This window comes from Alnus glutinosa, chromosome 1 (assembly GCF_958979055.1).
Source record: "Alnus glutinosa chromosome 1, dhAlnGlut1.1, whole genome shotgun sequence".
NCBI lineage: Eukaryota > Viridiplantae > Streptophyta > Magnoliopsida > Fagales > Betulaceae > Alnus > Alnus glutinosa.
This window is the reverse complement of record NC_084886.1, coordinates 48,979,406-48,994,896: the sequence shown is the minus strand read 5'-3', so window position 1 is coordinate 48,994,896 and position 15,491 is coordinate 48,979,406. Positions and strand designations below refer to the sequence as shown.

The following is a 15,491-nucleotide window of genomic DNA, read 5'->3' as shown; positions in this document are numbered from 1 at the left end:
TTTCACTTCTCCCAAAAAAATTAAATCAAAAACATTTTAACTTTTTTACACTTTTTACATCACATCAATAATTTTTTATTACTATTCAAATAAAAAAATTCACTACAAAATAATTTTTTTTCACTTTTTTTATAAAACATTCTCAAATTTTATATCACATCAATCATTCTTCACTTCTATTCAAATAAATATTCAAATTCACAGTTACTTGATGAAATGGATCTTCAAGTGAAAAGGAAAAGGATCCCAATCTGCCCAACCCAACCAATACAAGGTAAAGAGAAAGAATAAAAGGTAAAGAGAAAGAAAGGGAAAAATGCTTCAAGGTCATGAGGTATGACACTATCAAATTGTTCTCTTAAGTTTAAATATTGTCAATTTACTTCCTAAAGTTTCAATTGTTATCAAATAGGTATTTTCTAACGATGTTGTCACGTCATACCTAACCAAAAGGTCACACGTGTGGCCTTCTGGTTAAAACTATAAATATTAAAAAAGGAAAAAATAAATATTATATTAATATTAAAAAGACATTTTAATTTATTTTTAAAATAATAATAAGAGTAATAATAATAAATTAACATCTCGGACCATCCCCACCTCTATCTGTCCGTGAGCAGCACAGGGGAGGAGAGGGGGCTCTCATTGGGAAGGGTGATGAAATCCCACTCATATACATCACTTGAAAAATTATAGGACGATGATGTCCCATAACTTTGTTACATTTGTACTTGACGCCATAAAAGTAAAAATCTATGCAAGAGGCACAATTGTGGCATAAGTAAAAGAGCAAAGCATTTGCAATAAACATCAACACATTTGCTGTTCAATTGTGCTTGCATGCTGCTTTATCTTTCTTTAATCCTTACTCTGGTACCGGCCTTATTACATTAGTCTGAATTTTGGCAAGTGCAAATTATATCGATATGGTGCTTCACGCCAACCTACCTAATTAGGGGCTGCCATTACTTATTCAACCCACTCAACCTACCTTTATAGACTCGGAAAAATTACTTTACTTAACCCATCCTAGTTTGAATATTAATTTTGGGCGAAAGCTTTTGTTCAAATTTATATCTAGACAACTATAAAACATTTTCGCCAGCCGATGTATAAATACTTAGATATTATTTTCTTTTTCTATAAGATTGTGTAAATATTATATATAGATTGAGATGCACTCATAAGTATATATGACGATTTAACTTAATTATAACCTTTGGTACTAATAGCCTTACATCTTTAAACTTTAAAAAGTAACGCTCGACCCCTTCAAACTACCTTTGGGTATTGGGTATACGCATTCACATATTGGTTTTAGTTTCTTAATTTTTAATATGTAGTTAAATAATTTCTTTATGAAATTAATATTCATCAAGGATTCATGCAGTAGTTTTTCTCTCTATTAATTGTGGCAATGGAGAAAGATCAACCAATATTCCCACGCCCTTGACGCAACTTGGGAACCCCTCAACCGCCTGCCATCATCACCAGCACCACTGCTTCCACCAGTACGGCAGCCACCGCTTACCGTTGTTCTTTTCTGCTCAGCTAATCCAAACCGACTTGGATGTGGGGCCGGGCAAATACAATAGATTTGTTGCCATGTAGGCATGTTGATGAATGGACTACAGAGTACGTGGGCATGCACGGGCCATGCTAAGTCACGTATTTTAAATTTGTACGCTGATGCCGGGTTCAAAGGAACCCTTCATTAACGCAAATTGCGTCCATCTTCTTTAAATGGAAGAAGACCAAACCATTCCATGGCTGCCTTCATCGAATTTTCTGAAAGACTGTATACAGCCTTTGAAGAAGCATAACAGTAAAAAACTTTTAGTAATAAACCTAGGATACCATCCATTAATTATGAAGTTCCATGTGTATTTCAGGTCTGGAAATTAGGTTATTATGATTTTTCAAAGCCACAGAATCAGCAAGCAACACAGACAGAAGAAGAATGCACAAATTTAACAACATTTAAGCTCTGTAAATAAACGATACCCGAGAAAAACATGCTTTGCTGTTCCAATTGAAAATTATTTGGTTTTCCCACAAGTCAAAGATTTGCACTATAAAGACAAACACAGGGAAAAGAAAAAAAAGAAAAAAGAAAAAAAAAAAGAAAAAGAAAAGGGAGGGGGCGTGTGTTAACAGCCCATTACCGCGCAGTTGTACACAAAAGCACCAGCACGCTCCCTGACAGAAAGCACATTCCAGTCTTGGTTTCCATCTTTTGGATCCCAAGCGTGCAGCACAATAACTTCACCTTCAGGTCCCCTGTGCCCTCCAATCACTAATAAGCTATTTCCACATGCCTTAAACGCAAGTCCCCAACCATTAGATGAGTCCGCCCGAACCGGCAACCTCTTCACAACGGACCATGAGTTATTGATCTTGTCATATTTCTTAACTTCATTTGTTGCTTGGTCAGCAGAATAAAGCTGATCATTTACAACAGCAACAAGAGGAGGAGAACACATAGCTGGCTCTCTACCCGCCGCATCAGAAACAGGATACATGTTCTCTACCCTCCTCCATGTCCCCGTCTCCATGTTATACTCTTCACCACAAGTCAAACGAGCTGTATGGCTCGACATGCCGCCAATGACATAAAATTTCCCATCCATAAAGAAGCCTGAGCACAGTTTACGGGCCACATTCATATCTGACAAACTTTGCCAGACACCCAGTTCAGAATTGTAAAGCTCAGCAGATTTTAGAACGCAGCCATTCTTGTCACTTCCCCCAGCTACAATAGCAACTTCCCCAATGCTGCTTGAACCAAACAAACAACGGGCCAAATTCATTAGAGGGCATCTTGACCAACCACGAGTAAGCAAGCTATACATCCAAATTGCAAACCCTGACAACTCACGGCCAAATACAAGTAGCTCAGTCCCTACAGCAAGAGACTCCTTGTCTGCATAAGTAAAACATTCATCACAAGGCATCCTGGGCAATCTCATCCATCTCTGTCCAAAAGGATCAAACGCTTCCCAAGGCATTAGTATACAGGCTAGATAAACCCAGTGTTCAACCACACCAAGCCGCCGCCTCAATTTGTACAAGTATCCACTGCCAAATAAGGACTTGAATTTTTTATTCAAACAGGCTAGATTTGGGTAGTCTGATCTACTGCTCCAGGCCAACACATCTAATGCTGCATCATCAGTGAGACCTGGTAGGAAGCTGTCGTCTGGTGCTTGACCATTCTGATTCGCTCCAGATCTTTCCATAATTACCGGTTTCTTTTTCTTTAGCATAGGAGAATGCATCTCCTTCCCATTCCGCTGGGACATCCCAAAGAAGTCGTCGTCATCATAGGTTTTGGGAAGCTGTGGCGTAACACAACCCTGCACATTATTAACTGTGACTGGTGATTCACAGCCTGCTCCTTCCATTTTTCTTGTTGACTCCTCAAGAGAATATCTGAACACCATTTAAACAACTTGTGGTCCAGGACACTATGGGGAAAAAAGATGAAAACAAATGTCAGAAGGTGAATAATAAAGTCACATACCAAAAATTTGCCAGTAATAAAAATCGACAGTTGAAGATGATTGTATCATCAAAGCATACACTTCCATTTTCACCCCTTTCAACAGAAGTACCGAGTACAATGACATTAAAAAAACAAAACAAAACAAAACAAAACAAAACAAAACAAAAAAACAAAAACAAAAAAATAAAAAAATAAATAAAAAGAAGAGAGAGAGAGAGAGAGAGAGAGAGACAAAGCATAGAACAATTAACTTACAACCAATTTTCTACTCGAGAGCTTTAAAACATATTCTCAGACATTAGTAGAAAAACATAGAAGACAGGCAAAGAGAGGGAAGAGGGGGCCAACAATAACTTTTAAGGACATAAACGTGGGGAAAGCATATGGATAGAGAAATCACTCAGATTTTGTCATTCGTGCCACAGTTCTGTGCGCACAGATTCTTGAAGGCTGTATGATTGATGAAAACATTAATCAATGTCTTTTTTTCTATTCAAACATCCTCCCCATTATTGTTTTTCTTTTTCTTCCCCTTGTAGCTTGTAAGCAATCCACCCGAATCACTGTATTGCATCCACATAGATTTGAATACCATAACTACCTACGACGACGAGTGTTTTGGGTTAGTGATATGTTTTTCCATATGGTTTGAGAATGATGAAGTAATTTTGTTGCTCACAGAAGAATATTATCTGTACGTACAGCAATTTTTTTTTTGGATATTTTTGAACTGATTGATCTTACCTAAGGCTGATGCCCATAGACTGCCATCATTCCCCCATAATATGGATCCTGATATGGATTTCATGCACATGCCTGCATTCACTCTCATTGATAATGAAACAGACTACCAGCATTTAACACAAAGCTAAAACAACTGGACATTAAAGCTGCTAGCTGCAGAAGTAGATACGCAGACTTGAGCTTAACTCAAAAGGGTATTAATGAGGTATTAAAATAGGAAAAAAAAAAAAAAAAAAAAAGCAAAAATAGAGTTTGGTCTTTTAAGATTCCTGGTATGTACTAAGTCCATAAGTATCCAGAACATTGCAACCCCGTTTTAATCTGTACAGCAGACAAGATCTGCTTGATCTATTAAAACCAGGAAACCTGCCTGTTTTGATGCATACGGTATGACTTAAATGGTTAGACAGAGTCAGTCAGCCACTTACCGGTATGCTTATGTGATATGCAATTGCAGAATTTGAATACTGGTGAACCTCATAACTCAAGACCCAAGCATCATTTGTTGCAAGAGACACTCAGTCAGCACTATGCTCTCTTTCAGTATTTAGAGTTGTTCAACTAGGGATAGACATGGGGCAGGTCAGTGGTTAGGGATTGCATTCCAGTCCTCGCCCCCTAACCAGGTCATGGATGGGGAGGACTCCCCTGCCCATGAAAGAGATGGGGTCCATCCCTGCCAGCCCCACCTTGTCATAGCAGAATTAATATCCATATATGATAACAAAGACTGAAAAATACATAACTAGAAAAAAGAAAAACTACCTTACACCGTGAAATCATCAAAGAACATTCATTAAAATACATAAACTACATTACAATACGTAAAATCCCATTATGTCTGCTCCAGGTTATATACCTGTGCCAAAAGCACATTATGATGCAACACATTCAATACATCTTTCTATTTATTATTTAAGATAAATTACAATTTTTCCCCACAAATTACCATCCATATGACACTCCAAAAAGTTCAATTCCATATTAGATGAGTGTATGAAGGTGTTGCATAGGCGCTATGCCCCACATTGGCATTGGGCACTACAACATGATGTAAGCCCTGACAAGGAAATTTGAGTTGGGTAAATTGTGACATCCTAGAAAGTTAAGCTCCCGTAGTAGTTGGTAAATTGTGAAGGTGTTGCGTAGTCACTAAGTCTCACATTTATTCTTTATTAAGTGAGATTGGACTATACAAGTAACTTTGAAGACTTTCAATTATAACTTCGACTAGTCTTTTTGGAATAAGAATATAGATGTGGCCAACGCTTTCTATGGGTTGTGAGAATTCGTGTTACTTACCCCATAAACTTTAACTCAGCAAAACACAGATCATATGTTAAAGTTTCGGTGTCAATTTATCCCCTTCATCCAAATCAGCCACTAAGTTGGACGGAAAAGCATGTGAATGACTAAATTACAATTAACAAGCATGCTCATATTACATTTGTTTAGCCATAAAAATGTGACACACATGTAGTAATTGATGAGAGGAAACTGTAATTGATCCTATTACTTATCTATATCTGAAGCATGATGGACAGACAGAAATTGTAGATAAAGAACCACCTAGGATTGGTCAACAAAGACTATTATCAACTTATCTATTTCTGAAGCAAGATAGAAACGCAGAAATTATAGATATAGAACAACCAAGGATTGGTCAACCATGACTATCATCAACTCTGCATTTTGGGCAACAAGTCTTAAAGTTCCTAGATAGTAGATAACATACATGTATGATATCATACATGTAGAAAACAAAAATAGACATTCTTCTCGCAGATTCTTTCCTATTGAAACAACATTTTACATCTAATCATTGTTTCCTTCTCTGTTACCAAAAGCACTCTTCCTGATTGTTGCATTGAATATGCACAGGATACTAATAACTCTAACCTTAAATGGGAATTAATGAGAGATTCAAAATAGCAAATTTTTTTCAGACATCAACTTTAACCAACTATAACCATATTAAAGGCTTTAGGCTATAAGCATAGGTGATGCTTATAATGTTACGTTTTTTTCCAAAAGCCATATTTATTTAAACCAGAAAAGTCCGGCCACCAGATAACCGATGACCTAATCAATCAGCTAGTTTGGTTCATAAAGCAAACAAGATCAGCTTGATCCAGGCAGAGCTGACTTATTTGTCAGTTGTAACACAACCTTGAATGAACCAACAATTAGATAAGTTTAGACTGATGATTTTACGCTTATGCTATCAGCACAGCTCTACTGTTGATAGTGTCAGTTGCAGCTAGACACATATCTCCACAGCTCTTCTTCCTATGTTAAGTTTCGTACATGCAGTCATGCTCAGACATCCCTTGAATAGTTCATGTTAGTTTTAGTTTAGTAGGGAGATAATTGGGTTTATTGGGTCTAAAATCCTTAAACAGTGGTGACAGAACTACTTTTGGTCAGTCTTTTTTTCTTTTTTTTTGACAAGGGTGATGACAGCAATGATATCCAAAGAGGCCATTGACAATTGTGCCGTTTAGAGGTTGAGATTGTCAACATTGTGCACTTTAGTTCAGGGACTAATGTATTTGTAAGTTTAGCGCTACTCATCCTATTTTAGGATCAAATATAACAATGTTTTCTTTCTTCTGATCTACTTTGGTCTTAGGTTAAATTCAAGTAATAATATTGTATTATGCTAATTTAAGTATCAAATGCAAGTATTAACTCCCATGCCGATCTTGCTATTTATTACTTTTTTTTTGTTACCACTCACCACTCATATTATAGGCTGCGATGAATATACTGAGGCTATGCAAATTTTTATATAGAGCAAAACTATAATTGTATAGTAAATTTCCATAACCATACGATATTATTCCTATATGATTTTTATCTCGAAGAAAAATTTCCCCATGCTGAGAGATATTCTTCATAAAAACCAGATCCCTAATAAAGCATATGCAGATCAAGATGGCAGAATCTAAATAATTAAAACCATAATAAAGTACATATCTCCAAAATCATTTTTCCGGGGCGGTGGGAATGTTTCATTTTTCATAAACCAACAAATCTTATTTATGACTACACATGTCTTAATACAAATCATACTTTGCCATGCAGCCACAGGAGAATCTATATCATGCAAACTCACTTATCCGTTTGAAACTGCATAGAAAAAGAAAATTAATTTCAAAAAAAAAACTTTGTTTCCCCACTAGAAATCCTTTTTCCAGTAAACATGTTCTTGGGAAAAAGAAAAAAGAAAAAAGAGGCATTTAAAATAAACATTGAGAAACAGTGAAAACAATTTCCCGAATTTACCTCATTTCTCACCTTATATATGTTGAGGCTATGTTAAATTTGATAGATATAGAAAGCTATGATTTTGTACACATATCTATAAAATAATCATTGAATACATATTTCCTATATTATATTTCATAAAGAAAACTATTCTCTGAAACTTTATGCCAAAGATCATAACTTTTTATGATGACAAAAATTGTTCATAAAACCTAAATCTCCAAAAAAAGTATGCATCTTAAAAAGTTAAAATGGCAGAACCTAGATGATTAAAACCGTCATACATTATCCAACTAATCATTTCCGGGAAGGTTGGAACCGTTTCGCTCCATTAACTGACAAACCGTATCTAAGGCTCCATACATCTCAACAGGTGACGTACCATGCCATCCAGCAAAAGGAAAATACCATGCAACCTCAGTTATCTGTTTAAAACTAAAAAGATTTACCCCCATTTTGACTCGGTCGAATTTTCCCCTCCAATTTTTTTTTTTACTATAAACATTATCTAGGGAAACAGACATTGACCAAGAATTTTCCTTTTTTATTTTGATGTGGTAGGCATTGAAAGTCAAATCCCAAATCCACCTCAATCATATAATATGTCATCTCACGTGAATTTTATTCTATTTTCCATGTAATTTTTTCTGCCAAATATCACAAATATCCTCTACTTCGACAATATCTTCATAAAAGCCATTTCCCCTATAAAGACTGCATTTGGCCTCGTGATTTTGCAAGCCAAACGCACATTTTTAAACAAACTCACAGAAAATGTCCCCTTTGAGAGTGCGTTTGAAAAAAATGATGGATTGGAAAATGAAAAAAATAAATAAAAAATAAATCTACGTTTACAAACCGTAGGCAAGGGGATGCATTTTTAAAATAGCACAATTTTGAAGGTTGAACTGCGATTTTTAAAGGCCAAAATGTGATTTTAAAAGTCAAACTACAATTTTATCAAACAATTTTATCAAACGTTTAACTGCATTTTTTAAAATCGTGTTTTCATTACCTTCTTGTTGAAATCGCTATTTACTAAAACCGCTAAACCAAACACACCCTATATTCCATACAACTTTTCTGCCAAATATCACGCGCATATCTCTACAATCATTAAAAACCTAACAAAGTATATATCTCTTAAAGTGGCAGAATGTAAATGATTAAAAGCCTAATAAATACATATCTCTTCGATCATTTTCCAGTAAGAGGGGAACGGATTCACTCCATAAACCGACAAATCTCGGAGTGCACAATACCACGCCACGCAACATGGGGGAAGATTCAGCATGCAACCTCGGTAATATGTTTAAAACTAAAAGAGGACCTTTGCTTGGAAAAATATTTATAAGAAACAAGCATAGCCCAGAATAGAAATATTCTTTTTCCTAATTAGTGTTGGGATAAGCAATGAAAACCGAAAGTTCTCCACATTATCAATTTTCGGGCATATATCTCTATCATCAATTTTCCGCAAAGGTGGGAACGGATTTGCTCTACAAACCGACAAGCCATACGTAAAGGCTCCATGCATCTCAAAATGCATAATAGCATGCCATGCAGGCTGGGGAAAATCCAACATGCAATCTCAGATAAGTGTTTAAAACTGAAGAATTTGTCTTCCTCCAGAAAAAAATTTCCTAGAAACATCTTGTTGAGAAACAAACATAGACCACAACAAGCTTTATTTTAGGGTTAGCAATGAAAATAAAAGTCCTCACAAGATCCTTTTTTGGGTGTATCTAATATCTCTACAAATATTTTTAAGGGATGAGTGAACCATTTTCGCCACATAGATTGAAAGAGACACTCCATACATCTAAACACGCATTATATCATGCCATGCAGCCAGGGAAAATCAACATGCAATCTCAGTGAAATGTCTAAGAAAGAAATAACTAATTTCTCCTGGAAAAAGAAAAAAAAAAATCCAGGAAACACAAACATAGTGCATCCAAAACATTTATCTTTTTAGGAAATTTTTTTAGGGGTTAAGCAATAAAACTCTAATACATTCATAACAAACCACGAAAAAATAAATAAATAAATAACATGCAATTGAATTAGTACTCCAGTAACAAATCTAGTAACATTAAAATCAACATGCACTTGAATTAACACTCCAAAAACCATATGTAGTAACATCAAAACCAACATGCAATTGAATTAACACTCCAAAAACCATATCTAGTAACATCAAAACTAACATGCAATGAATTAACACTCCAAAAAGCAAAACCAGTAACATCAAAATCAACATGCAGATACAAATTCCACTAATCCAACACAATTTAAGCCAAAAACCACAAAATCAAAAAATGGCAATTCCATAAAATAACCTGCAATTTAGCAAACTCAGCATCACAGAAAAACTAACCCAACAAACGAAGGAAAAAAAATAAATAAATATATTCAGCACCTTCGCAGAACTCAAGATCTACTCGCCGATCCACCCGCCGCCGATGACCCTCAGCTTCCCTACCAAACCCTAACCCTCTCCCTCTGAGGTTATCTCTCCATTTTTCTCTCTCTAAACCTCTCTCTCTCTCTTTCTGAGAATCTCATCCAAATACAAACACTCGCTCGCGCATATATAGTAGGGGAGAGAGAGAGAGAGCGGGGGGGGGGGATTTTTATTGAGTTCGTTGGACGATTTTTGTTCTCATCCCCTTCAATTGAATTGAATTGAAATGAATTGAATGGGGGAATGGAAATCGAATTTTGGCTCTCTCCTTCTTTTCCTCCTCTCTGGCTTCTCTTTCTTCTTTCTATTTCCTCTCTTTCTAACGTTTGCTACTTTGCTTGCTTTCTTCATTTTCTAATTTCCTCTCTCTCTATTTCACCGCTTGCTTTCTTATTTTACTTACTACTGCTACCGCTGCCTGTCTTTTCCGTTTTTCTTTTTTTCTTTTTTCTTTTTTTCGCGGGGGGTTTTCTCTCTTTCTCGTTGCTTTTGACCACTCTCTCTCTCTCTCTCTCTCTGCTGGTTTTGAAACGCTCTTTAACCATTTTTAATACTGCTAGCTGCTTCTGATTCAAAGCACGTGCTTCTTGCCTTCTTTTACGTAATTAATCGTGACTTATAATTAACCAGTGGACCTAAGTTCTGTTTATGTCCATGTACAAATTGAATGGACGTAATAACTTTTATTACAAATCTAGTAAACTTTATATTCGCCTAACAATCTCCAAACAACTCCTATAATGGTGTAAATAGGTGTTTTCCGACAATCGCAACCAACAAAAAATATTGCAACCACACGCACGTTCATAAAAGTTAAGTAAAGCTGTAAAGATACGACACGAGCACCAACCGGTTCTCTCAATTCTCGATTATTGAAGTTTTTGAAAATTACGTTCAATCGACACTCAACTGGTCTTGTGAACGGCATTTTATGTTCTTCAATTTGAAACAAGCATTTAAATGCTAATTGAAGTCCCAACTTAAACAATGAAACCTAAACTTACAACAATGCTAGTATTGACACGATTCCCGACATAGAACGTAACAAAAACGATGTTATATTACTTATCACTTAATTACTAAATAATTAAATTTTTAACTGTTAATTTTTTTTACTCTTGTGCCAGCACGTGATAAAAGTTGTAGTACCCTAAATATTTTTCAATAAAAAATTAATTATCCTTTGGTTAAGTGTTTTTTTTTTATTATTATTCTTCTAGGCCTTGTTATTGCCAAACATGCATGTGTGAAAAGTGTATAAATGAAAATAACAACATATTTAGAAACATGTTGGCAACGGTTGAAAACGATTTTTAGGTGGTATTTTTTGTGTTTTGGGTTTTTTTTTTTCAAGAAAAAAAATATTTTGATGCAACATAAAAATGAAAGTAATTTTAAGTTTAAAGTTATTTGTTGAGATTTTTACTTTTTTTAAAGGGAAAAAAAAAAGTGTTAGTAAACGAGTCCAATTTTTAGTTATTTTCTTAGATTCCTTGGTTGAATATTGTTATTATATTCTCATACCATGTTGAGTATACAATGACTACAAGATAAATACACTCATAATCTTACACTCCATACTCCAATCTACATTGGACAGAAATTTCCTACAAACTGGTTTGTAGGAAATTTTCTACAACCCACATATAAGATTGACATGTGTCCCTTGGCATGTGAGAATCACACGTTATTTAAATAACATGTGCTTCTTACATACTTTTTTAATAATATTAATAAAAAAATATGTACTTCTCACATGTTTAAAGGACACGTGTCCATTTTATATGTGGGTTGTAAGAAATTTCCTACAAACCAATTTGTAGGAAATTTATGTCCCTCTATATTATATAAATTTAATTTAGAGAAGCATTATATTGTATTAATATTTATTTGGTTTAGAAATGAATCAATAAAATTTTCTTGTTTATTTTGAAGTCTTTTCCACAGTACATCTCATCTGAATCTGTTTTTCAAACTGGATTAATGATTATTGCAAATTTCAAAATAAAATGTTTAGAAAATGCATTATCGAATACCTTTCTGAGCTTCTTCTTCTTCTTTTTTCCTGTTGAACAAACTCAGTTGTGTTGTTGCTTAGTAGTAATCACCGGGCATATTTAGGACACAAACACGTGGCAGTAGATTTCAAGAAGTATGTCTGGGTGTTTGTGTTTGCATTGTAACATGTGTAGAATTTTCTCTCAAGATGCAAGTTAGAACAGGTTTCTTCTTCTTTTCTTTTCTTTTTTTTTTCTTTATTTTTTTTTATTTTTTGGTTTTTATGAAAGAGTTTTGAAGTTTGCATGTCTAATTTATATCTTTCTTCCTACACAACAAATAAATCATGTCTTTTCTTTCTTTTTTATCTCTATCCTTCTTCTTGCTGATAAAAATTAATAAATCAAAAAATCATGCTCTTGTTATTGTGTTTTAGGGAGTGCTTTTTGTTTTGGAAAATGTTATACACTACACATTTATCTAATTTCTGTCCTACTATGTTGACGTGGCATGGTGTTGTAACTCTTTGATCCGTCATTGTAAAAAAAATAAAAAAAAATCACATAGTGAGATAAATGTGCGGTACATATCATTGCTATTCTTTTTTTATGTTTTTGATTATTTGTTAATGTTCTTGTTTTGAAAGCAAAAAAGAAAAGACATAACAAATTAACCAACAGAACATAACTGCAAGGTATTTGGTGTGTTTGGTAAAACTTTTTGAGGTGAATTTTATTTTTTGTAATAGAAATAAGAAATAATTAATGTAATATAAAATATAAAAAAAGTTATGAATTTTGTACAAAGAAAAGTAAAGTTGTTATGTATTATAAAGATTTTTTATTTATTTAAATAATAATAAAAAATAATTGATCTGATATAAAAAGTAAAACAGTTAAAATGTTTAGAACTTAATTGTTTTAGATAGAAGTAGATGGTAGGGTGGGAGGTTTGAAACACACCCATTGATTTTCGCAACCCTTTTGCAAAATACCATGACGACGACAATTTAACCCCTTGGTTACCTAGTTTAATGGTAGGTTCAAAGTTAAATTCATCTATATCCTAAAATGAAGGGATACACCACACTTTTATATAATTTTATTATTATCAAGCAGTATTTAGATCAACCTTGTTAAAATTATAATATAATTTTATAATTTTATATTATAAATTAATATAATATATAACATTACTCGTGTCTTAAAGTAGTAGCTACCAGGGAACTTACAAGAATATTTTATCATGTGAATGCATGCTCAAATTCAGATCGTAATCAATAACCTATGTTGCTTTAGGCTTGGAAAGCCCAAGTAAGAAGACCCCTTTTTTTTTTTCTATGTAATTTTTTTAATCTTATCCGAAGAAGTCTCCGGTAGAATATCGAGGAATTTTTCAACTAAAACCCTCCCCTTATTAAAGGTACTTTTTGTGGGAGCTCGTGAGGTTTCGACTTCTCTGCTAAGAAAGAAACATATGCTCTGTTTATTAATATATGCATTTTTATTTTTATTTTTTTATTGTTTTGTGTTTGAGTTATCTGTTAGTTTTTTTTTTTACAAAAAAAAAAAAACAAAAAACAAAAATAAAGTGTCATTAAACAAAGTCATATTCTGCGGGATTGGAATATGATAGAAGTGATTTCAGAGCAATATTTTATCATTTAAAAGTATTGATCAAATCCAAAGAATTCACCCCCCCCCCCCCCCCCCCCCATGTTGCTCAAGGCTTGATAAGCCTATCCAAGTAGGATTGCTTCGTTCTCTTCTTCTTCTTCTTCTTCTTCTTTTTTTTTTTTTTTTTTTTTCATTTGTAAGTTTTTCCTATCCAAATTAGACCACCTATACTCGAGTAATTCTACATGTCATATAAATGTCTATCAAATAATGAGGTGACTTTTAAAATTACCATTTGATCAAAATCATCATTTAATCAATCACATGCTCAATGGTGATTTTAAAAACCAATGGTAATTTTAAAAACCACCTCATTTTTTTATGGACACTTAATGTACTAATAGAATTACTCATGTGATTGATCAAATAATAAATTTGATCAAATAATGATTTTAAAAGCCACCTCATTATTTGATTGACACTTGATGGACATTTATATAACATGTAGAAGAATAATTATATTAATACATTAAGTATCTATCAAATGTCCATCAAAAAATTAGGTAATTTTTAAAAACACCATTGGGCGTGTGATTGATCAAATTATGATTTTAAAACCTACCTCATTTTTTGATGGATACTTAATGTGCTAATAAAATTACTCCCTATACTCGAATCTCACAATCGGTATATGAGGGTAGGACTACATAATGCAAACAGTATTTCTAAATAAAAATTGAAAACTTGCAATGGATCATAGCCTTGAAAGCCTTAAAAGCTACTGACATAGATAACATTTGGTTTAAGCGATAAAACTCTATTTATTTAGTGTCAAAGGTATTGGTGGGAAATTTTTTTTCATGTTAACTTATATTGAAGTATCGAGCCATTACTAAAGTCATAGACTTTTTTTATTTATTGATAAGTTGAAAACAAACAAAGCTATAGCAAAAGCTAGAGCCGAAACAAATACACGCAGAAACTTTAAAGAAACATAGCTAGCTAGAGTTTAAACATAGTAAACCTAAAGTTAAAGCTATGACTTATTAGAAGAGTATCGAGCCATAGGTGGACCCGTCCCACTAACAATTGGAATGGAGGAAGTAGGAGACAGATAGGTGAGAATGCTGCCAAGAATAAACTTGGTTGCGGCCCAATGTGCTGCATAATGAGTAAAGAAGTTTGCACTTCTGTTGACTTTCCGAGCTGACCATGAAGAACCAGTAAGGATAGAGTCAATAGATTCATATATAGTATTTGAGATACGCCAATCCCGTGAAAGAGTTGGCTGTTGTATAGCTAAAATAACAGTTTGGGAGTCACCCTCAAGGATAAATTTATTGAGACGTAAGGAGGATGCTAACAAGATAGCCAAATAGGCAGCTAACGCTTCACCCAGATTCAGAAAGCATGGAAAATTAATCTGAGAAATCATGTCAAGAATTTAGCCTTTATGATTCCGACAAACAACAGCTTGGATTGAGAAGTCTTCGTGAATAGCTGTATCAAAGTTGACCTTGAACGCAGCATCAGGTGGAGGAATCCAGAAAGTCATAGACATTAGATATGCATGGTTGGCAATTTAAAGGATGATAACAACATGCTTATCATTAATGATTTAGAAGCATATGGAAGGTGAAAAAATGACTAGATTCTATCTTAAATTTCCACCTCATCCGGATCTAAGAAGTATATATTTGCATTTAACATATTATATCCGATTGTACAGATTGCTCTCTTGAAGTGGAACAAAGTTTTTTTTCTAAATTGTGTTGAAAAAAATTAATCCAATTCACTTTATTAAATTAATCTGTGTTCAAAATGCCTGTAAAAATCATATGCATTTTGAATACATTTCATTTTAACAAACTATGTTAAATAAATTTTTTCA

General features: G+C 33.9%; 1 protein-coding gene across 2 annotated transcripts; it reads right to left on the bottom strand.

Annotated features, from left to right (window-relative positions):
- Positions 1 to 1,969: 1,969 nt before the first annotated feature.
- LOC133855504 (F-box/kelch-repeat protein At5g60570-like) lies at positions 1,970 to 10,338 on the bottom strand. Of its 2 annotated transcripts, XM_062291429.1 has the most exons (3): positions 9,942 to 10,338; positions 7,325 to 7,381; positions 1,970 to 3,467 (listed from the first exon to the last, which is right to left on the bottom strand). In XM_062291429.1, exon 3 carries the CDS (start codon positions 3,441 to 3,443, stop codon positions 2,151 to 2,153), a length of 1,293 nt encoding a protein of 430 aa, XP_062147413.1. In that variant the 5' UTR covers positions 3,444 to 3,467; positions 7,325 to 7,381; positions 9,942 to 10,338; the 3' UTR covers positions 1,970 to 2,150. The 2 variants fall into 2 exon arrangements, with proteins under 2 accessions (XP_062147413.1, XP_062147412.1); XM_062291428.1 differs by lacking the exon at positions 7,325 to 7,381 and having other exon boundaries at positions 9,942 to 10,337.
- Between the last annotated feature and the right edge of the window lie 5,153 nt (positions 10,339 to 15,491).

Excerpts from the sequence above, each read along its gene's own strand:
- LOC133855504 (XM_062291429.1), bottom strand. The coding sequence starts at position 3,443 with ATGGTGTTCAGATATTCTCTTGAGGAGTCAACAAGAAAAATGGAAGGA.